This window comes from Podarcis erhardii (assembly GCF_964252035.2).
Source record: "Podarcis erhardii genome assembly, chromosome: 15".
In the NCBI taxonomy this organism is placed as follows: Eukaryota; Metazoa; Chordata; class Lepidosauria; order Squamata; family Lacertidae; genus Podarcis; species Podarcis erhardii.
The window spans coordinates 24,212,892-24,236,974 of NC_138505.1; the positions used below are offsets into that span (position 1 = coordinate 24,212,892).

Sequence of the window (24,083 nt, forward strand, 5' to 3'; positions counted from 1 at the left end):
AAACAAATTCCTTCCAGTAGCACCTTAAAGACCAACTAAGTCAGTTCTTGGTATGAGCTTTCGTGTGCATGCACACTTCTTCAGATACCCTTCCGTGATGTATGTATGATGTTTCTGAGGGTGGTCTTGATCTACAGGGTGGCAATTTCAAAAGTCTTTATAAAGCCTTGCCCGCCATTTTTCTGGGTTCCTCCTCCTCTCCTGCAGGTGAGGGGAGCACCCTGTTGCAACAGATCAATAAAGATCAGGCTTACTAGCTGCTTTGCTTCTCAATATTCTCTGGTCGGCCTCTGTTATTTTCTCCTACCAATGGGGAACCTATGTAAGGACTCTATATGGGCTCTTGGATACCCCATAAGGGAAAGGGGCAATTTTTGTTTACAACAATACTGTGCGACTCCTCTTCCCAGCTGGGCCTAGCAGACTCGAGCTCTAGTCTAGGCGGAGGAAAACAATTCCTACCACAGTCAGAAAACACTTCCAACAACTTTCCTGGAAGGGAAAGTGCAATAATCAAACCTGCCACCAGAGGCCAATAGAACGCCAGCTATCAAATCCTTCCTAAAGTCGCTTGACCCATCAGCCATGGATGGCAACAGGTTGCTTTGTTTCCTACCAGGACACTCACAGAAGAGACTGAAAAAAAGCACGAGAAAGCTGTTGTGCTGGTTGGGAATGGCAGGTCTGCAAAGACCGGCTGCGGCTGGGTGGGAGTCCAAAACATTCAGAGGACAGATTGAGTCCACGCAGCTCACATGGTCTCTGGGTCGTCGGCAAGCCACAAATTTCATTTCAGCAGTCAGATACCATGGGGAGAGGCACTTCAAGTGTTCTGGGTGGAATGGCCACATTTTGCGAACCTGGCTTTTGACAGGTATCTGCATGACGACACCATCTGGAATATCTCCTGTGGTTCTCCTGTCTCTCCTAGACTCCCTTTGGAGAAGGGCCGAACATGGAGGTAGGGCATCTATCCGCCTTGCAGGCAGAAGGTCCCAGATTCAGTCCCTGATGGCATCTCCCCAGGTACAGCTGGGAATGCCCTCTGCCTGAAACCCTGGAGAGTTGCTGCCAGTCCGTGTGGACAATATTGAGTTACCGTATTTTTCGGTCTATAGGATGCACCTTTTCCCCTCCCAAAATTAAGGGGAAATGTGTGTGCGTCCTATGGAGCGAATGCAGGCTCCTTGGCTTCAGCGATAGCAACGCAAAGCCTTCAAAGCGCAGAGGGAGCACTCCCTCCACACTCCGGAGGCTTCAGGGATAGCCGCCTGAAGCCTTCGGAGCGCAGCGCGAGTTCCCGCTGCGCTCTGCAGGCTTCAGGTTCCTTTCACTGAAGCCGGGACAGCAAGACTCTCCTGGCTTCAGCAGAGAGGGAGAGCTGTGCAGCGCCCCTTTAGCCAAGCAGGAGGAGAAATGGAAGGGGCTCCGTTTCTCCTGCCACTTTGCTGAAGGGGCGCTAAGCAGAGAGGGGGAGAATTTCCCCCCCTGTTCTCCCCCTCTAAAACAAGGTGCGTCCTATGGTTGGGTGTGTCCTGTAGAGTGAAAAATACGGTAGATGGAACAATGGTCTGCCTGTTTGTCTGCCTGAGGAAGCTTCACATTTTGCTGTTTCTGTAGTAAGGCCCAGAGCTCAGAGCATCTAAAGTCCCAGGTTCAAAAATGTTCAAACTAACTTTTATTGGAAAACCAGAATCTTTTCTATTAGGCATTACAGGTCAAGAACTGGCAAGAGAAAAGAATAAACTCTTTATGTATGCTATGACGACGGCTAGGATATTATCAGCCCAAAGATGGAAAAGCGAAGAAATACCAACTAAAGAAGAATGGCTTCAAAAACTGATGGAATATGCTGAAGAGGTAAAACTAACAGAAAGACTCAGAGATAAAGACAAGAGAGATTTTTAAAAAGATTGGGAACCATTTAAGTTGTATCTACAGAAACAATGTAAAGAAACAGACTCACTAGCAGGGTTTGAGTAAACACTTACAAGCAACAAAAATAACTACAAAAAACTAGAAAGGTGATGTTAAAATGATAAGAGATAATAACAGTTAATATAGAAAATTTAGATGTGATATAATATAGCAAGCAGGGGAAGCCAATATGCTCAAAACCAGAAAAGGAAGTTGAGGAAAGCCAGCAGGGAGGGGGAATTTTGAGGAATGCATTGTTTCTATTTGACGATTTGATATGTTGTAATATGACTGGAAAAAATGTAAAATCTAATGAAAACTTATTTAAAAAATTAAAAAATTTAAAAAGTCCCAGGTTCAATCCCCAAAGGAGTTTCCAGGTAGGGCTGGCAGACAATGCCACCTGAAACCCCATAGAGCTGCTGCCTGTCATTCCCCCATCCCTGAGTGAAGATATAGCGCCAAAAAGAGACTTACCCATTGGTCCTGGAAGGCCAGGAGGCCCAGCTGGCCCAGTGACCCCCGTTTCAATGAAGGTGTTTGACAGAAGTGGGTCCCCTGAAATCACTCAAGCAGAGAAAGACCAGGGAATGGGTGTCTCTCCTTTGGAAACCAGGCTGGTTATTCAAAGTATTGATTTCTATACCGGTTAATGCTAAAATAAGCCTCTGAACAGTTCGCACAGTTTTAAAATCCCTCAAAATATAAAACATCCGCCATTATAATAGGCAGTCAAACCATCCCCCATGAAACAGCCTTGGTAAATTGGCACCCTCCAGATGTTATCTCTTAATTCTTTATTCCAATCCTTCCTTAGTACCTGTATATCAAATTGGTTAGCTAGTAACAAAGATTTATATATGTTGATGGCCATTTGTTGTTGTTATTGTGTAATAATTAATCAACTGCTTCAATATCTCTGGGGGTCTCTGAGGCCTTAAAAGCTGCTGGTCCATAGATGGTGGTTAGCAAGTGTTTTATCTGGAGATATTGCCATTGAGCATTTGTAGGTAATCTGTATTTGACTCTTAAGACGGAATAGGTATAAAATTTATCCTCTTTGTTTATCAGCTGGTCTAATGTTAATACAGTGGTACCTTGGTTTATGAACTTAATCTGTTCCGGAAGTCCTTTCTTAAACCAAAGCATTCTTAAACTGAGGCGTGCTTTCCCATAGCAGTGGGGAACTCAATTTACAAATGGAACACACTCAACAGGAAGCGGAACATGTTCTTATTCCAAGGCAAAGTTCACAAACCAAAACACCTACTTCCGGGTTTGCAGGGTTCTTAATCCAAGTTGTTCCTAAATTAAGCTGTTCTTAAACCAAGGTACCACTGTATACCGAAATTCATCCACTTCTTCCATACGACCATTTCTTTCCTGATTTTTAAAGACAGGTTTCCCCACAAAGTCATTTTGTCGTGGGAGAAAAGGTTGAAATTTATATTTTTTGGACATGTGGTGCCACATTGTTCGAACTGATGTTATTGTTTCAATAGCATCTTGAGCATTAATGTATTAAGAACCCAAGTGCTGCCCATCTTTCTAAAGGTGCTACATAGGAATATTCCAAAGTAGCCCAATTTGGACCGTTGTTTTCAGTTATGGGTCTCCAGAATTGTGTACCTGACAGTAAATATGCTTGGTGATACAATTCTAAGTCTGGGATCCCAAATCCTCTGTCTTTTATCCGTATTTCCATTTTTTGCAGAGATATTTCTTGGAACTGAAGAGCCCCAAAGGCATTTTCTAAACAAAGATTTAGCTGGGGCTGATGGAAGATATAGTCCCAAACATCTGGATGGTACCAGTTTGGCCAAGGCTGCCGTAAAAGAAAACAGCAGTTTGAACAGTAGACTGCAGTAGACAGATCAAGGGGAGAGTGAATGGGCAAAACCATCTTGGACCAAGAGATTTAAGCATCTTTCACTGCACAAAAACAGACCAGGAAATGAGCAGCTAATGCAGGGGACCTTTCTCAGCTCAAAGGCCACATTCCCTTCCGGGCAACCTCTCAAGGGCCACATGGCAGTGGTGGGCGGGGCCAGAGGAAAAAGTGGGTGGGGCAACAAATGTAAATAATTTACATCATCATCAACCTTTATTACGGTCCAGAGACCTAACAAATCGTTACAAAGCAATACACAATTCATACATCCTACCTCCAGGTTAAACAAGCATTTTGTTCAGAATATAGGGATCATTAGTTCTTGCAACCACCCATAAAAACTTTGCCACTGCTAATGTTCTAGTGTTTGTCCGGTCTTCCAATAGGAACCTGACATAGTGAGCCTCTGATTTTCCCGGGAAAGGTACCAGCAAGGGTAATATCAGTTCAGCCCTGGCTTGCTCATATTTTGCACAGTGCAACAAAATATGTTTTATGGAATCAATGTCTTGAGCACACGAGCAAAGTCTGTCCTGGTAGAGAACTCCTCTCAACCTGCCATCCAACACTGCAGAAGGAAAGACGCTTAGTCTGGCTTTGGTGAAAAGCCTTCGATAATTTGGTCCTGTCAGGTTTTTAAAGTAAGATGTTAACTTAAAGACATGCCCATATCGTACTCCTACTGCCAGCGGACTACAGACTGCGTGTGATCGAGATCGCAAGTCACTGTGTGCATTATCCCATAATCTTTGCTTTAACGTCTTTAGGGCGCCTTCATAACCCAGGTAATACAGTTGGGGGGGGGGGTGACAGACCAATAGAGGTGGCTTTTTTAGCCCTGGTTTTCTGCCATTTGCTGACAAATTCCTCATTAGTCACGTGTTGGTACAAACCCTTCCCTAGATCAAACACTGAAATTCTGAGCCAGTGTTTTAGGGCAGCCCACCACACTTTAGTTGAAATTGAAATAATTTAACCTTTGTACAGTAGGAAGCTTCTACACTGCCACAGCCCTCTTAGTCCTCCACCCAGGGAAGCAAGATCTGAGTTCAAGGAGACATTCCACTCAGGGCAAAGCACTCAGAGAGGGTGAGAAGCAGGGCTGCCAAGGGGGCGTGGCCTGAGGAGAGTTCCAAGGGCCAGGTAATGAGGCCGGGAGGGCCGTATCCGGCTCACAGGCCTAAGGTTCCCTACCCCTGTGGCCAAGACACTTCCCTTGCCTGGGAGGTTACTCACTTTGATCCGGAATGGGCGATATCTTTGGTCCCACAGGGGCTGGTGGACCTGGTGGTCCAGGGGGTCCTGGGAGGCCCTTCTCTCCGGGGAAACCTCTTGCGCCGTCCCGCCCGGGGGGACCAGGAGGCCCCGGAGGCCCTGGATGAAATGGTGGGAGGGGAAAACAAAACAAAACAAAACAGCACAATGGTGAGCAATGAGAGATGAGCCAGGAAAGGTGGGTTTCTTCCAGCACCTGTGGGCAAAAGCTCAGGGTGCCACTTTTAAAGTTATTTATCACATTTATACACTACTTTTTTCTGTCAAGGAGCTCAAGGGTGGTGCACATGGTTCCCCATTCTTCCCATTTCGTCCTCACAACAACCCTGTGAGGTAGGTCAGGCTGAGAGACGGTGGGCGGTCCCAGGTCACACCACCCAGTGAGTTTCAGAGCAGAGCGGGGATTCGAACCCTGGCCTCCCACAGATCTGAGTCCGGCACTATTATGCCACACTGGCTCTCATGTTGAGCATGAGGAACAGCAGAATGTGAGCGTACAAGCAGGGATTTGCGTGGTTGTGAGAACTGTGTACGACCACGAGGGCAGCACCAAATCCAGCTTCTGGAAAACCTCAGCTTTCATTTAAAAATGGAAACAAGTTTCGCCTCTTGTGTTGCTACTTCTGAATCAGCAACTGGGCACAATTCGGCCTGCTTGATTTAACTTATCACCACATCTATTGTTATCAATTACGATAAATTATGATGATAAATTATTGTGACATTTCCCATATGATGCCCTTTCTTTTGATGCCCCAATACAAAGGGTTGAAATGCGTGCATGCACCTAAGTTAGTGGTATCCCTTAACTTCAATGGCCTTACTCTGATTAGGACTAGCACTGCAGCCAACTGCCAAGTAAAATCAGACAGGTCAGCAGTAAATGACACAAACACAAATTACGTATAATGCTGCAAAGGCCTGTGGGAAATATTGAATGAAAAGAGAGAGGGCAGACAGTCTGGTTTCAATAAAGAGGAATGCCTTAACCAGGGCGCCACCACTGAGAAGGCTCTGCTTCATGTGGCAAACTCCACGTCGTCGTTATGTTGTTAATGAGGATTGGGGTTGGCATGGATGTCCTCTGGAGATCCGCTGCAACTGTGGGATTCTGTAGCTGTAAGACTGGGGTCTGCAGAATAGGGCGGCTGCTAAAACTGTCAACCCAGTAACAAATACCTCCTGGCAGAAATAGAATGATCCTTGTAAAACAACAAATATAATGTTTTTTGATATCTGATGAAAACAAAGAAAGATATACAATAATCTGGAACTGTGTGTGGAAAAAATAGTAGAAATAATAATACAGTGAGTCTAATCAGAAGTCAAATGTGTTTGTTTTGTTTTGTTTTGTTTTTCTTTTTTCCTTTACCCCCTCTCCCTCCCTTCTTCTTCCTCTTTGCTTTTCTTCTTTGTGCCTCCTTTCTTGGTCTTTTTCTTTTTGATTTGTTAAGAAAGAGATAAAGATATAAAAGTGTAATACGTAAACTTCAGTAAGTTAAAAGTGATGTTGTGTAATTTTTCTATTACTATTTTATATGTTGTTAAAATTGGTGAATTGTAATGAATCGATGTAGCAATTACTGTGGGTTTTCCCCCCTCTGTTATTGTTGAATTCTAAATAAAGTTATTAAATAAATAAATAAATTGTCAACCCAGTTCCTTTCGCTAAGTCAATAGGCCCTAGCCAGCTTTATTGAGAACTGTTTGCCATGTAAGCTTTACAATATGTTGCCATGGGAACTAAATAGATAGCTGGCATCTGAAAAAAGGTGACACCACTCCTGTTTCCTGATTGGAGGTGATCTTCTTGTTATAAGGCGCAAATGGGGAACCTGTGGCCCTTCAAATGAAACTCCAATTCTCCTCAGCCCCAGCAAGCACGTCCAAAAGGTCAGACGATGAAAGCTGGAGTTTGACAATATCTGGGATGCCACAGGGTCCCCCATCCCCATCGCTAAGGGGTTCAGAGGCAGGTTTTTGGCTCCGAGCGGCTTGCAGCTGAAGACCGGGAGCGTGCAGAGACGGGAGCGGAGGAAGCGAAGGGGGAGATCGGATTTGGCAAAGGCAACCCCTTCCCACTCACTCCCAGCTCCCCCCTCCTTAAAAAAAAAAATTAGCTCAGGGAGGTCCAGAACAAAGAAGTGGGATTTACAGAGGAAAGCTAGGCCTAGGAGTGGGGGAAAGAGGGTGGTGAATGGGGTCTGTGTGGGGTTGGGCTGGCTGGTTAATGTTTTAACTCCAAACGGCCAGAAGTAACTTTCTCTGGGACGCTTTCCAAACCTAATAAACATTAAGCAGACCCACAGAGACGGCCAAGTACGACCACAGCTCCACGTGAGCTCAGATCCCCAGCCTTGTTTGCCCGGGGAGGGTGCTCCCACCCCAGCAAATCCCCCCCCCCAAAAAAACCCACTATGAGAGACTTCAAGATATCCTACAATGACTGTGTTTTCTTCAGATTTCTGATCATGGAGGCAAACCTCCAAACCATACCCTCCCCGATTTAACATTGGAGACACGCTTCACTCTCGTGTCCCCTCACCCCCGCAAAAGAGCTTTTAGAACAGGAGAGAGAAAGAGGGCACATGTACAAACATTTGTCCTGCAAAGGAGCCCATGGCACACACCACCACGTCACTGGAATGAGAGACAGTGTGGTGCAGTGGGTAGAGCATGAGAGTACAATGTGGGAGAGACCAGGGTTCAAATTTCCACTCAGCCACGTGAAGCTTACCATGGGGTGTGACCTTGGGCCAGTCACTGTCGCCTAGCCTAGCCTACTTTCAGGGTTGTTGTGAGGATTAGATGAGGAGGGGGAGAATCATGTAGGCCACCTTGAGCTCCTTGGAGGGAGAATTCAGTATATATATGTAATAATGTATAATTGGTGGTCCGTGGATCACAGGGTTTGTGTGCCACCATTTACATAACAAAAACTAATGTTGAGATATCAACATTTTCAAAAGTACAGTGGTGCCCCGCAAGACGAATGCCTCGCAAGACGGAAAACCCGCTAGATGAAAGGGTTTTCCGTTTTGGAGGTGCTTCGCAAAACGAATTTCCTATGGGCTTGCTTCGCAAGACGAAAATGTCTTGCGAGTTCCTGCAGGGGTTTTTTCCTCCTCCCCCCTTTTTCTAAGATGCTAAGCCGCTTATCAGCTGATCCGCTAAGCTGCTTATCAGCTGATCGCTAAGCCGCTTATCAGCTTATCCGCTAAGCCGCTTAACAGCTGATCCACTAAGCCGCTTATCAGCCGACCCGCTAAGCCGCTTATCAGCTGACCTGCTAAGCCGCTTATCAGCTGATCCGTTAAGCCGCTTAACAGCTGATCTGCTAAGCCGCTAAGCCGCTTAACAGCTGATCCGCTAAGCCGCTTATCAGCTGATCCGCTAAGCTGCTTATCAGCTGATCCGCTAAGCTGCTAAACCGCTAATAGCGCTAAGCCGCTAATGGGCTTGCTTCGCAAGACGAAGAGACTCGCGGAATGGATTCTTTTCGTCTTGCGAGGCACCACTGTACTTAGCTAATTGGGAGTCCCTGGCCTATTCTTGCTGTTTCTTTGCAAGGCAAGGCAAGCGTAAAGCAACTTGCAACAACCTCAGAAAGGTTTCTTTCATCATTCGCTAACAACTGCAAGATCTAAAGGAAGTTTAAACAACCAGATAAATGGATGGGATGATGAGAACATCTCACAAGGATCAAGAATACGATTAAACAAATCATGGCTAATGCATAATAAGGTCTAACAATAAAATGCACGAACCTAATCTAGAGGATGCACCCCACAGAACTAACCCAAGCAATACCCCTTAAACCCTCCAGGTGTTTTGGACAGTCAGGTGTGGGGAACCTTTGGCCTTCCAGATGTTGCTGAGATGTTGTTGACCTACATCTCCCATCAACCCCAGAAAGCATGGCCAATGGCCAGAGGTGATGATGTATAGTTCAGCAACATCTGGAGGGCTAAAGGTTCCCCACACCTGAACTGGGTCTGATGGGATTTGTAGTCCGAAACATCAAACTATATATCAAAATGATTCATTTCGAGCAGCAGAAAAAGATCCCGGAGACTTGGGAGGGGGGCCTCCCCCAAGGCTGCTAGCTACCGTATTTTTCGTTCTATAAGACACACCCGACCATAAGACGCACCTAGTTTTAGAGGGGGAGAACAAGAAAAAAAATATTCTCTCCCTCTCTGCACAAAGGCCCCTTCAGCGAAGCGGCAGGAGAAGCGGAACCCCTTCCATTTCTCCTCCCGCTTCACTGAAGGGGTGCTGCGCAGAGAGGGAAAGCTGCACAGCGCCTCTCCAGCGAAGCGAAGCCAGGAGAGCAAGAGGGATCGGTGCGCACTGACCCCTCTTCCTCTCCTGGCTTCAGGGATAGCCGCCCGAAGCCTCCGAAGCGCAGTGGGAGCTGCTGCTGCACTCCGAAAGCTTCGCGTTGCTTTCGCTGAAGCCATGGAGCCTGCATTCGCTCCATAAGACGCACACACATTTCCCCTTTTTAGGAGGGGAAAGTACATCTTATAGAGCGAAAAATACGGTAAGTTGTTTTTAGCTGGAAATGCAGAGGATTGAACCTGGAGCTGCCTCCATGCAAGGAGAAGGAAGAGTTGCACCTGCAGCAGCAGGGGCTTACCTTGTGGTCCAGCAGGGCCTTTGACGCCAGGTACGCCTGACGGGCCGCGTATGCCAATGTCTCCTTTGGGACCCACAGGGCCTGGGGGTCCCTGCGAGGCCAGCCTCCCTGAAACAAAAGGTTTGGAAAGGGAAGGCGGTAACAGTCGAGGAAGATGCGCATTCCCAAGATCACAACATACACTGAAAGCACACAGCTTCCTCCAAAGAAGCTTGGGAACTCTAGTTTGTTAAGGGTGCTAGGAATTGTAGCTCTGTGGTGGGGAGAAACTACAGTTCCCAGAATTCTCTTGCTGGGAAGTTGTGTGCTTCAGATATATGGAGCAGCCATAGCTAAAAATGGATGTGTTGAGACTGAGATTCACGGCGAATGGTGTGTTGCAGCAAGAATTTCAGTCCTTGAGAAAGCGAAAGTAAATTTGTGAAGATCAGACGACATTTGTAGGTTTGTAAGAAGTTTTATGAGGAGTATTATTGGAAGTATTGCAAAAATGGAGAAGGGGAAGGATGATTTAAGAGATGTAAAGGCAATACAAAGTTAAGAAATGCATAAGAAGTGGTTAAAACGGTGGATCATCAGAGGTGCTGATGGAAGTCTAAAAAGATTGTATAAGTGATACGTTTTGTGGTACATTTTATAATTTATATGTTAAAATCAATAAAAATTATTTAAAAACAAAAAGGAGAAAGCGAAAGTAAAGGGAAATGCTTGAAGATGTCGGATTACAGCAGGAAAAGAAAATATGAATGTAAAATGAACATTTCACACAGAAATTCACAGTCTCCTTTTATCAATCATCATCCAAGACCCTTCTTCATGCGGCCCCTCCTCAAAATGAAAATGGGCCTTTTCCAGAAGTGGTTCCCCAACTTTTGCAACACTCTCCCCAGGGAGACTTGCCTGACATTATCATTACATATCTTTTGGTCCCAGGCAAAACATTCTTTTTTTAGCCATCTATGGCCTTTCTGCATGGGTGGGATGTTTTGATGTAGTTTGCTTTTTAAAAAACAGAAGTGTCTTTCATAATTTATTTTTAATGCTGCTTTTGATGTATATGTATGTTTTCTTTTTCCCTTAAAATATTGTAAGCCGCTTGAGTACATACCATCACGTCCAGGTATGGTGGTCCTCAGCCTCTCTCTGGGGCCTGGAGAACCTGCTAAATACAGAGGGGACAAGACGTTACCTGAAGCTCCTACAAGCAAGGCTTAAGAGTGCAACACATGTACACCCAACACAGTGTCCCTGGTCTTCCTTCTTTCAGGATCTTTGGAATGCTGCTGTTGAAAGTGCAGCAGCAGAGATCATTCAGTTTGTAATGTAAGGGTTAATTCTGCTCGTGTTAAAGTCAAGTGGCCAAGAGCGGGACAGGTGGAGGTGTTGCTTAGCAACTAGGCAAAGTGACATGATCTTTACTGAGGCAGCATGTGCTCCGATTGGCTGTGTAGTTCTGAGGAAGTTTTCCTCTGTATGTTTGGTCAAATCTCTTTCTGCTATGTACAAGGCCTGACGTAAATAAGAAGAAACCTCCCTGTTCCTTTCTCCTCAGATCATACACTGCTCTCTGCTCAGTAAATTGTTATCAGGATTGCTTTTCTCTCATTCTCCATCTGTGGTATTTAAGTGACCCTGCTACCAGCTGCAAGGAGACACAAGGACTTTAAACCCTAGGGAAAGTGCTCTTGTGCTTGGGTTTACTTGCACTGGCGTGCTTTCGAACTGCTAGGTTGGCAGGAGCTGGGACAGAGCAACGGGAGCTCACCCCATCGTGGGGATTCAAACCGCCAACCTTCCGACTGGCAAGCCCAAGAGGCTCAGTGGTTTAGACCACAGCGCCACCCGTGTCCCCTAAGAAGAGCTCTGCTGAATCAGGCCAATGACCCATCTCTGAGGCACCGAAAACCCTGCATAAGTCAATGTGGGACATTCTCTGCAAAGCAGAAACGCAACCGAGGAACAACAGCAGTTGCTCACGGTGCATCATGTTCAGGGTTCAGCACACCTTTCCTGTTGGGTGTAATGAGTGACAAAGCGACGAGGGAAGCCCTTGCACATCCCTGCCAGGAAAGAACATCTCGCCACCCTTTCTGTCCATTGTCCTTTTGCAACTTGTGCAAAGAGGGGAGAGAAATATTCCATCATTAATTATTCCCGTCTTCTCCTCCCCTCTCTTCGCCCAAACCAGAAACACATGTTCTGTCAGAGCGAGGGAAAGACTACTAAACCTTTCCAGCTGCACAGAGCTCCAGCCAAAGCCAGGAAGCTTCGCCAGGCCCCGGGACAGTCCCCGTCAGCCAGCTGCTTTCAATTTTGGCCCCCTCGCCTGGTGTGCTTCTCACCAGCCCCAATGCAATGCTGGCAGTGGACTTGGGAGGAAGGAGATGGCGGGTGGTAGGAGGAGAGGGAAGAGAAGAGGCTGGAGCTGATAATCAGAAGCAAAACTCCATTGTCCCTGCTTCAATCCTGGAGAAGGCAGGGCCAGTCTTAGGATGCTGCTGCCCAGTTTGTAAAAACTTCAGCCAGTCTTGCTAGGTAATCTCCTAGGTAATTCCACTGACTCCCAGTGAGCAGTACCACCCACTTTGAGAACCACTGGACTAGGTGACTCTTTGAGTCCCAACCATACAATTCTGCGTGGAGCCAACTAATTCTAGTTTTGCACCCTATCAGGGCAAATACTGAGACTGAGCTGGAGGAGAATCACAGACTGGCTGGACACAGAGGATGGGTGGTCCGAGGGAGAAGAAGGAGCAGAATGGGAAGAGGATCTGCCAGAAGCTAAAAAGGTTACAGGGTTTAGTGAGCTGGGGGAGTCGAGGGCAGAGAGAAGTCTAGAATCAGAGGCAGATGTTGAAGCAGGAGGGGAGGGGAGCCAAGAGGCAGAGACAAGTCAGGCTGGTGTCTCCCCCTCCTGCTGTGACAATCCCCACTCCCCCTGGTCTCCCGGAACCAGAAGAGGTATGTTCAGAGAGGAGCAGAGACAAGCACATCGGCGTAGTCTCAGATTGCTTGGGAAGGACCTGGAGATGGAGGAGATTTAGGCATCTGTGGGAAGGCCGGGACCTTCAGCCTCCACAACTGCCTACCCAGAAGAGTTGCTGTGCTGATTAGGCTTCACTCCCTGGAGCAGGTCTTGTTTCGTCTAATGAAGAGTTTACTCCGTGTGATTTAGTGCTGGCTCGTTCCCTGGCAGGGAGGGCTAGGCAGGGCCACCCCCTGGACTGCTTGTATGTAAGAAGGCAGGCAGGTGAGAGCTGGCCGAGGCCAGACTGAGGTTCATGGGGCATTGCCCCATCAGCCCTAATGAGGAAGCTCCCACTCCCTGCCAGAGTCTAAAGGCATGAAGGAGCTAACCAGGCAAGGAATTCACAGGCAGGGCCACCACTGAAAAGGCCTCGTCTCCTGTGCCCACCCTACCACACCCCAGATGACCACTGAAGATTTACTGCCTCCCTCCCGCTTACCTCTTGCGCTTTCATCCCCAGGGCTCCCCTGAGCAGCCATAGAGCCCCACAGGGCCACGGAATCAGGAGAGTCGCCTCCCTTAGGAGGAAGTCGTCTGCCGGGCACCAGAGAGTCCACAGATTCAGCCGCAGAGAGGGTCGCTACCTGAAGACAAGGGGAACATCTCCAGCAAAGGAGGCAAAAGGTCTTCACCCCTAACACATGCACAGGCAGGGAGGCGCAGCTCCAGAAGTAGCGTGGTTGGGGTTGAGTATGTGAGGGTTGTGTGTTCAGATCAGTATGCTAGCTATATTGACTACCATATGTGATTAGGGAGGCAAGAAGGCATCCTTTCATTCTACTCTGTGTCCTCCGCATGCAGAGCTGTTTCCCTTCTGGTGCTGTTGGTCTTTGATGAAATTGCATATCTTTTTTTATTTTTAACATTTACATGCCACTTGATTGAACTAAGACGTCTAAGCAGTTTACAAGAAATATTAAAATCATCAATTAAAAAACAGTTAAAAACAAGGAAAAGCATCTGTAAAAAATAATTAACGGCGAACAACATTAACATTCATGTTTCTGGAGAGGCTTGCCTAAATGAAAGCAAAATAAGCAGGCACCGGGAGGAAAAAATACAATGAAGGCGCCTGTATGATATCAATAGGCAGGGAGTTCTAAACCTGCCACACTGAAATAATGATTTCTGACAAGGCTGGAGAGTTGGAGGAGAGGTATTGGATAAAGCAGCCCAGCTGAGACCCCCCCCCCAACCCCACTGCCCCTTCAAGAGTATATAAAGTTATATTGAAAGAGACTGACCTTTGCTTCTAAGAAGTTGACCCTCTCCAGCAGCTCTGAGAGTTTGCTGCAGTTTAAACAACCTGGGGAATCAGGTGAGACAGGGAGTAGTTAAAATGGGCAGCTCACATTTATTTATTTATTGGCCTGGAGGCCACATTCGCCCTTGGTTAATTCTCTAAGGACCACATGCCATCAGTGGGTGTGGCCACCCCACTCTCACACACCCCTGCATCTCCAGGTAAGATCGGCAAGCATCCTCTCTCTGAAACCCTGGAAAGCCACTGCCAGTCAGTGCAGGCAATGCTAAGCTAGATGGACCAATGGTCTGACTGGGTAAAAGGCTTTTTACTGGGTAAAAAGAAGCTCCTGAAGCCAATCGGAAGCCACGGAAGTTGGGTCGGAAGTTCAGGTTCCAAAGAACGTTCACAAACCGGAACACTCACTTCCAGGTTTGTGGCGTTCTGGAACCAAAACATTCAAGTCGCAAGGCATTCGACTTCCGAGGTACGACTGTATTACTGCTTTCCCAGCTAGATAAATGGGTCTTTGTGCCGAGTGTCTATTTTGTATTGTTTAAGTTTTGTCTTAAATATAGAGGCTGTTCTTTTGTGCTTTCCACTGTTTCCCGCTGTTTTTTTCCACACGTTGCCTTGAGGCCATTGTGTGGAAGATGATTATTAACAATTATTGATGATGATGATATCTGAGTGGGCACCAGGTTGGGGAAGGCAAGTTCACACTACTGCGAAAGCAGTGCCAGAGGGACAACCAGGAATTTCTCAGCCTGCAAAGGGCTGCCAGCGCTCTGCCAAGCCAGCTCAGCCAATTCCCACACAGAGCAGATTAGTGCCTTGCATTGTAGAACCAATTCTATTAGCTCCCTGGTGAGGTGCTGCAGCCATGACAAATATCCCTGCTGTCCTTATTGGAGGGGAGTGGAAAGAGAAGGATTTTTCACTCATCGCTAAGATCCAACTGATGGGAATCAGAACTGAGCGAATACACAGAGAGACACAGAGGCTACTTTGAAACATGACTTTGGAACAAACAAGCAAATATAAGAGTTGAAAGCCATGAAAGAGATCTCAAACGCTCTATACCCGTGCCAGCGTAGTGGTTAGAGTGTTGGACTAGGAGTTGGAAGGTAAAGGTAAAGGTAAAGGGATCGTTAGGTCCAGTTGCGGACGACTCTGGGGTTGCGGCGCTCATCTCGCTTTACTAGCTGAGGGAGCCAGCGTACAGCTTCCGTGTCATGTGGCCAGCATGACTAAGCCACTTCTGGCGAACCAGAGCAGTGCACGGAAATGCCATCTACCTTCCCGCCGGAGTGGTACCTATTTATCTACTTGCACTTTGATGTGCTTTCAGACTGTTAGGTTGGCAGGAGCAGGGACTGAGCAATGGGAGCTCACCCCGTCATGGAGATTTGAACCGCCAACCTTCTGATCGGCAAGCCCTAGGCTCTGTGGTTTAACCCACAGCACCACCTGCGTCCCTGGTAGGAGCTGGGAGACCAGGGTTCAAATCACCTGCTCGGCCATGAAGCTCACTGTGTGCTCTCAGGCCAGTCGCTGCCTCTCAGCCTAACCTCCCTCGCACGGTTGTTGTGGGGACTGAGTAAGGTGAGAAAGATTTACCCCAGCCTTCAGCTCAAGTCAAAGATGTGCTAGGATCTGCCATTTTGGCTGTCTGCCCAAAATGCCAAGAGCAAAGGGGAGGAAAGCAACGGTGCAGTTTGGGTAGGACAACATACACCAGCCCAAGGGCAAGGGTGCTCTGCTTAGAAAACCCTTGGGGAGGACAAAGCTCTTGGCAGCTACTAGGCACAATGGCTATGCTGTGCCTCCACGGTAGGAGGCAGTGATGCTTCTGAATAAAGGTAAAGATAAAGGGACCCCTGACCATTAGGTCCAGTCGTGACCGACTCTGGGGTTGCGGCGCTCATCTCGCTTTATTGGCCAAGGGAGCCGGCATACAGCTTCTGGGTCATGTGGCCAGCAGGACTAAGCTGCTTCTGGCGAACCAGAGCAGCGCACGGAAACGCCGTTTACCTTCCCTTCAGAGTGGTACCTATTTATCTACTTGCACTTTGATGTGCTTTCAAGCTGCTAGGTTGGCAGGAGCAGGGACCGAGCAACGGGAGCTCACACCGTCGCGGGGATTTGAACTGCCGACCTTCTGATCAGCAAGTCCTAGGCTCTGTGGTTTAAGCCACAGCGCCACCCGCGTCCCGATGCTTCTGAATGCCAGTTGCTAAAAGCCACAGGAGGGGAGAGAGTTGCTCTAGGGTTTGGGTGCTGCTTGATGGTTTCCCATTGAGGAGGCCGCCACGAGCACAGGATGCTGAGCCATTGGCCTGACTCCACTGGGCTCGTCTTAGGTCCTCAACCCTCACCAGAATAAGCTGCAGGCCGGGCTGGCAGTCTGCGTAAAGGGGCAGCCCCATGAGCAGCGTCCTGAGGATCCTGGTAGCCAGCAGTCTCTGAAAAGGAAGAAAAAGTTGGGGGAGAATTGGTTAGGGTTGCGGCAGGGAACCTATTTCAGCCCGAGGGCCATATCGGAGCTCACCCAAACTTAAGCACACTTAAAAAATACACAAACCACGTTGTTGAGTTCTTTGACCCTAAGCTAGCCACTATTCTTCCCACATTCTCACCATGCATTTAAACAATTGTGGCTTTTGCCAAAGAAACCCGGGAGCTGTTGTTAAGGGCGGTGGAAGTAGTCTAGAGGCCACAAGTTCTTCCCCCAGAGCTACAGTTCCCAGATCTCTGCTTAACCACTCTGGGAATTGTAGTTCTGTGCATAGCTGTCAACATTTCCCTTTTTTATGGGAAATTCCCTTATTCCGAATAGGATTCCTCGCAAGCAAATGGAAAAGTTGACATCTATGGTTCTGTGAGGGGAGCAGGAGTCTCCATCAACTCTCAGCACCCTTAACATGCTACAGTTCCCAGAATCCTTTGAGGGAAGCCACGGCTATTTAAGGAGGTATCCTGGTGCTTTAAATACTGTGTGGGCAGAATTATAGGGATAGAACTACCTAAACTGAATAGAAATTTATTCATGTATGAGACTACGGCGGCAAGAATGTTACTTGCCCAAAAATGGAAAGAAGAAGAAGTCCCAGCGAAAGAAGTACGGATACAAAAAAACTTACAGAATATGCTGAAATGGCAAAACTTACTGGAAATATAAGAAATCAAGATAGCAAACTTTTTATAAAAGCATGGAAATGGTTTATTGAAAATTTACCAAAAAAACAAACAAACTGTAAACATATAAGTACATTGGCAAGATTATTTTAATAACCTGCAGTTTTATAAGAGTATATATTTAAAGCAGATGAATTAATGAGTAAGTTAAGTTAATTTGGAATATGCAGAAAATATATACAAAAATTAATTTAAGGAAGCGCAGAAAGGGGGGAACAAGTCGCACTTCAAAATGTTAAAATGATGGTAAAATTATTGAAAAGTATAAAACTGAAAATCATAAACAAAAATTAAACATAAATAAATAATAAATAAATGCAGTGTGGATGTAGCCATAGGGCTGTCGCATGCCACTATCAGAGACAGTTTATAGCGCAATCCCAACCACAGTTGCTCATAAGTAAGCCCTGTTGGATTCAGTGGGGCTTATTCCCGGGGAAGGTGGGGTTAGGGCAGCAGCTGTATGGCTCTCTGAATGAGGTTCCTGCTGGCATGGGGAGTCACTGAGGAAATCCGCTGTCTGAATCACTTGGAACTGCAGTTGGCTTCCTCCAGATGGAGGTCTGTCTCCTACACGGGTCCGGAGGGCTGGCTTCCCATGCTGGGATAGGGTGGGAAAGGAACGATATTGCCCAAGATTGCCGTCTGGTTTGTCTCTCTTGAGCCAAGCTTGTATCCCCAACACTGCTAGGTAACAAAGCCTTTTTGCTGTTTGAGATCCCCAGGAAGAAAAGAATTCCTAGGGTGGTTTCCGTGGAGTTAGCCCGGCCACGGAATTTGGAAATTCCCCCAAACCCTGATCACACAGTGGAAGGTAAAAGGTAAAGGACCCCTAGACGGTTAAGTCCAGTCAAAGATGACTATGGGGTGCTCATTTCGTTTTCAGGCCGAGGGAGCTGGTGTTTGTCCACAGACAGCTTTCCGGGTCATGTGGCCAGCAAGACTAACCCACTTCTGGCATAACAGAACACCATTATGGAAACCAGAGCACACAGAAATACCATTTACCTTCCCACTGCAGCGGTACCTATTTGTCTACTTGCACTGGTGTGCTTTCAAACTGCTAGGTAGGCAGAAGGTGGGACAGAGCAATGGGAGCTCACCCCATCGCAGGGATTCGAGCCGCCGACCTTTTGATTGGCAAGCCCAATGGGCGCAGCGGTTTAGACCACAGCGCCACCCGCCACAGTAGAAGGGCCGTTGCTTAGGGGCAGCTACTGCCAGTCAGTGTAGACAGCACTGAGCTAGATAGGCCCATAGTCTGATTTGGTACAAGGCTGCTTCTTATGTTCCTATTTAATGCAACCCTTTATTTACAATGCTGAGGACTAGAAACTTAACCTTTTTTAAGGGGAAGGGCCATAGCTCAGAGGAAGAGCACCTGCTTTGCATGCCTCTGCTCTGCTTGCAAGCTGGCCCAGTCATAGCTGGAAATGATGCATCAGATCAGATGGGTCTTGGGATTCAAGTCACCAGAGCTCTTTTCATTCTGTCCATAGCTACTATTTTTTTAAAAAAACTTGTTGGTTGCTTAATACAAAAGCATGGGGGCCACCTCTAAGCAACTTATGGAATAATTAAGAGCCAAAGGCATAGCATAAAGGAAAAAGCAGGACCTAAGCATACTGTCTCCAACAGTGGATAGTATGGAACACATCAATAAGGGTTAGTAGCTGTGGACAGCCTTATTCTATAGTTTTTTTATTGTACAGGCAACACCCTGTTTACGTACCTTCAATATCTGCATAAAGATGTCACTGAAATGCCACCAAAAGGGCGTAACAGGGGTTTTGCAGGATTTTTCAATGAGTTTCAATTATATGCAATTTCACATAACCGCTGCATAAGTGGGGGGGGGGCAACTGTAATTATCTGTATGTTTTTAACACCGATATAACAGCTAAAACTGGGTGGGAAGTCATTAAAAAAAAACCTATTAAACATTAACAGAATTAAAACTAACCATCCAACCAACACACTCATATATATAATTAACACACACACACATACACACACACACACACACACACATATACATACAGTAGGAGCTCGGTTTAAGAACAGCCCTGTTTAAAAACGGACTTCCTGGTTTAAAAACGGACTTCCGGAATGGATTAAGTTTGTAAACCGAGGTACAACTCTGTGTGTGTGTGTGTGTGTGTTGGCTGGTTGGTTAGTTTTAATTCTATTAATGTTTAACTGGTTTTTAATGACACCCCCCCCCAATTTTTAGCTGTTCTTATTTTATCTGTAAGCCGCCTTGAGTCCTTGAAGCAGGGTGGGGATAAACATAACAATAATAATTATCCTTCACAAAATTGTCTAATCTTTTGTTAAAGCCATTCAAGATTGTTGGTCATTACTGCCTCTTGTGGGTGGGAGTGAATCCCATAGTAGTTGAACAGCTAGTCTGATTATCTGCTGGTAGATAGGAGAAGCTTTCTTCAGCCTCCCAGTACTTATTTGGGGACACGCTGAGACAAGGTTGGCTCCGCAAGGCTGTCGCATGTGGGTGGCCAAATGGATGTCATCAGCCTTGTCCCCACCCACTCGCCCCATCCTGATTTCAAGTCACACCAGGTCAGGGCGTCATCAGCTGTCCCAACCAATAAGGGAACACGCTGATCTCTCGATGGCTCATTCTGAGACCACCCTGAGGACCACGATCTCCCCTTTCCCCTTAATCTGAACCGGAATGCATTTGGCAATGTAAATATTTGCTTTGAAAGGAGGGGAATGGAAGAGAAAGGAGGGCGGCTGTTTGTGCAGATCACAGGCATGAAGCGATGCAGCTGGCAAGATAGAAAAAAGAGGCAGCAAGAAATCTCTAGGCTTCTAGGGGTGGGGGTGGGGATTACTGGCGGGTCGCTAAGAGGTAAGGGGTGACGAGGTGTAAATGACCATCAGACCAGTTTTTTTAAACTGGTATCACTGGATCAAGTTCATCAATTAAACTAAATACAGTGGAACCTCGGTTTTCGAACGTAATCCATTCTGGAAGTCGTTTGACTTCCAAAATGTATGAAAACTGAAAATCAAGGGGTGTCGGCAAAGTGAATGGTGAAAATGGAAAAACGTGCCGTGGAAGCCGTTCGATTTCCAAGGTGCGTTCGGAAATGGAAGCATTCACTTCCGGGTTTTCAGCGTTCGGCAGCCGAGATGTTCTAAAACTGAGGTTGTGCTGCAGCTTCAACTGGATTTGAATTATTATTTTTTTTCAACTAATGGTTACTGTTTTGAATTTGATTCTGCAATTATCTTCCTTAGTGGGTCATGCAAACTGCTATTCTGAATAATGCTTTTTGTAGGGTAAGGGGCACTGGGGATGAGTTTATGGGGGAAAGTTTAGGAGCCACTAGATGTTCCAGTGGGGTTCCCCACGCAGGACCTAAGCACTACAGCCAGTTTCCCCACTTGTGATTTGCAGCAACTGGTATTCAGAAGCATTACTGCCTCTGACCGAGAGGCAGAGTATAGCCATTGCAGTTAAATAGCCCTCATAGCCTTATCTTCTGCCATAAATTTGTCTAATCCTCTTTTAAAGCCTCCCAAGTTGGTGGCCATCACTAGCCCTGGTGGGAGTGAGTTCCATCATTTTAATTATATGCTGCATGAATAAATTCTTACTTTTGTCTGTCTTCAATTTTCCAACATTCAGCTTTCTTAAATGCTGCTTTACTAGTATTTTAAGTGGGGGGCTTTTTCTGTCCGCTTACTCCAAGCCATGCACTATTTTAAATATCACTATTTTGTTCCTCCCTTACTCTCTTTCCCCCCTAAACTGAAAAGGAAGTTTAGTTCCTGGATAGATAAGCTACAATTAACTGGAACACACAAAGGCACGGTAGCTCTCCCTTCTAATTTGTTTGGTTGATAAATCTGCATCCTGTTTTTCTACTAGACTCCTCCAAGTAGCTCCCAAGCTAAATGCAAGGAATATACAAAAGGTGACCCTTTCCTTACATGACTCCCTCTCACTATCAGCCCTGTTCTCATTTCACACTCAAGTTTCCAGTCCTCATGATCACAGAGGCTGGCTGCCAATGAATCAAATGCAGGGACAAAATAACCAGGGAGAAGACTTGCCAGGACCAGGTAAGAGTTACGTATCGTGGCGTTAAAGCTGTTTGTTGGGAGCGTGGTGATGTCTAACCTGCTTTTGGAAAGGGGGTGCCAAATTGTAATAATAAGGAGTGGGGAGAAATGTGGCATGCTTTATTGCAGGGGGGTCCAAATGTGGCCCCCAAGTCTCTCTTTCAGGCCCTCGGGGCCTTACCCATACCAACCCCCTCTCTTATCACACTTATCTCCCCAGACCACACCTCTCACCAGCACTGCCTCAGTGCTTTGGCCTAGCTGGAAAGTGTCCTTAAACTCCAAAGTCTCTTGCTTGACTGGCAAGAAGGTAAAGAGGTGGGATAAGCCTCACATAAGCGGCTCTGCTAACATTTGTCTCTGGCCCTGCCCACCACTGACATGTGGCCCTTGGGAGGTTGACCAGAAAGGAACACAGCTCCTCAGGCTGAAAGAGTTTCCACACTTGTACTTTATGGGAAATCCCTGAAATAACAAAGAATTCAAGACTTGGAAGGGAACCCCAAGAGTCATCTGGTTTAGCCCGTGCAATCGCAGCTAAAGAAATCCCTGATGGCCTTCTGGCCTCCATTTAGAAACCTCCAACAAAGGAGAGCCCATCAGCTTCCGAGGTTGTCCATTCCATCTCCTCAGAGTATTGCAAAAGAACAATGTCAATCAACATTTGATGATCTTCTTCTACCGGTCCACAATAGAAAGTGTCCTTTCATACTGCATCACGGTGTAGTACGCTGGTTTGACATCAACTGATAGGAAGTGCCTACAGAGGGTGGTGAATACAGCACAATATATTATGGGCTGTCCCGTGAATCCACTGGATGAAATAGCGGAAGAATGTTGCCTCAGGAGAGTGAGGCAAATTCTCAGGGATGATTCACACCCTGGCCGGCACTTTCTTGATCTCCTGCCCTCAGACAGAAGATATAGAAGTATGATTAGTCGCACCAACAGGGTAAAGAACAGCTTCTATCTGTGGGCTGTTAGGCTGCTGAATGAAAAGATAACAACTGGGCAACTGACTTTCAGGTTTGGTGGGTGTGCGTCAGTAAACGAGGGGAATTAAGACTAAGAGAGCTGAGTGGGGGGTGCTCGTGTAATCTCACTGTATACAAGTTGTACAAGTGACAATAAAGTATTTCAATTTCCACTGTCAAGCAGCTCTCACAATCAGAAAGTTCTTCCTAATGTTTGTTGTTGTTGTTTAGTCATTTAGTCGTGTCTGACTCTTCGTGACCCCATGGACCAGAGCACGCCAGGCACTTCTGTCTTCCACTGCCTCCCACAGTTGGGTCAAACTCATGCTGGTAGCTTCGAGAACACTATCCAACCATCTCGTCCTCTGTCGTCCCCTTCTCCTTGGGCCCTCCATCTTTCCCAATCCTAATGTTTAGCCAGGATCAACTTTCTTGTCATTTGAACCCATTGGTTCAGGCCCTAGCCTCCAGAGCAGCAGAAAAGAAGCTTGCTCCTTCTTCCATGTGACAACCCTTCAGATATTTGAAGATGACCTCTCAGCGATATCCGCCTCTGCCAGCTGTTACTTCCTGCATAAGTTGAACTGAGCTGCCTCTTCCCCTCGTTCCCAGAAGGCTTTATTAAAACGTGTGCGGCTTTCGCCATGAAATGGGCTGAGATGACCACAGCAAGCAAAGCAAATGAGGTGGGCCAACAGGATCTCGAGGAGGGCGGCCGTGCTGCTGACCCAGCAAGGCACACTCAACAAACAGGAAGGGTGAATGATTTCCCATGGAGGCTGTCAGATGGTTCAGGAGATGAAAGGATGCCGTCACAGAAAGGCAAGCGCCACACCTAGGAAAACAGATCGCTGATCAAGCAGGCAGGGCCTGCTGAAAGAGGAAGAGGAGGGGTCCCTGCACCTCTTACCTAAAACGCTCTCAATTACCTCCGTCACTGGAGTACAGGAACAGAGTGCCTTATACAGTGGTACCTCGGGTTAAGTACTTAATTCGTTCCGGAGGTCCGTACTTAACCTGAAACTGTTCTTAACCTGAAGCACCACTTTAACTAATGGGGCCTCCTGCTGCTACTGCGCTGCCGCTGCACGATTTCTGTTCTCATCCTGAAGCAAAGTTCTTAACCTGAAGCACTATTTCTGGGTTACCAGAGTCTGTAACCTGAAGCGCATGTAACCTGAAGCGTATGTAACCTGAGGTACCACTGTACAGAGTCAGAATCATGGGTCCATTTAGCTCAGTCTTGTTTACACCATACCCTCCAAGTGTCCCTATTTTCCAGGGGCAGTCCCGGAATTAGAGAAGCCGTCCTGGTTTCGATCCCGCTTTTCCTTTTTTCCTCCGCGTCTCAGAGAACAATTAAAAGTTGCAATGGAGGCTAAAGATAGCCTGTCATCGCCAGCAGCCATTAATATCCTTTTCCTCCATGAATTTGTCTAATCCTCTTTTAAAGTCATCCAGGTTGGTGGGCATCACTGCCTCCTGTGGCAGAGAGTTCCAAAGTTTAAAGATGTGCTGTGTGAATAAAAGCTTCCTTTTCTCTGTCCCGTTACTGAGTCTTCGACTCAGCCAGTATGGCTCATCTGACTCGGCAACCCACCTCCAAACACACATAAATACAAACAAGACAGCACGGATAGCTTAGTCCAGGCATGTCTGAAGTCTGTTTCGGGGACCTAGCCTGGCCTGCCGGTTGGTCTAATCTGGCCCCTGTGGCAGTAAAAAGCCCAACAACTTTGGGGTAAAATCATAAGAAAAATTCAACAACTTCAATCCTAAAAAAGGTCAACAACTTTGGTTGGCCCTCACTCATGTTCACT

General features: G+C 46.8%; 1 protein-coding gene across 5 annotated transcripts in view; it reads right to left on the bottom strand.

Annotated features, from left to right (window-relative positions):
* The window catches only part of EMID1 (EMI domain containing 1), a 63,799-nt gene that overhangs the window by 18,282 nt on the left and 21,434 nt on the right, over window positions 1–24,083 (bottom strand). For 4 of the 5 annotated variants that reach the window (XR_014151411.1, XM_081841950.1, XM_081841952.1 and 1 more), the window contains exons 4-10: window positions 16,375–16,461; window positions 13,998–14,059; window positions 13,193–13,337; window positions 10,834–10,887; window positions 9,726–9,833; window positions 5,045–5,182; window positions 2,395–2,475 (exon numbers count right to left, since the gene is read on the bottom strand). Coding sequence is in view for 4 of the 5 variants with exons in the window: in XM_081841950.1 (XP_081698076.1) it covers window positions 2,395–2,475; window positions 5,045–5,182; window positions 9,726–9,833; window positions 10,834–10,887; window positions 13,193–13,337; window positions 13,998–14,059; window positions 16,375–16,461 (675 nt within the window). In the remaining variant the exon portion in view is untranslated. The remainder of the gene's footprint in view (window positions 1–2,394; window positions 2,476–5,044; window positions 5,183–9,725; window positions 9,834–10,833; window positions 10,888–13,192; window positions 13,338–13,997; window positions 14,060–16,374; window positions 16,462–24,083) is intronic. The other variant, XM_081841951.1, reaches the window with a different exon arrangement.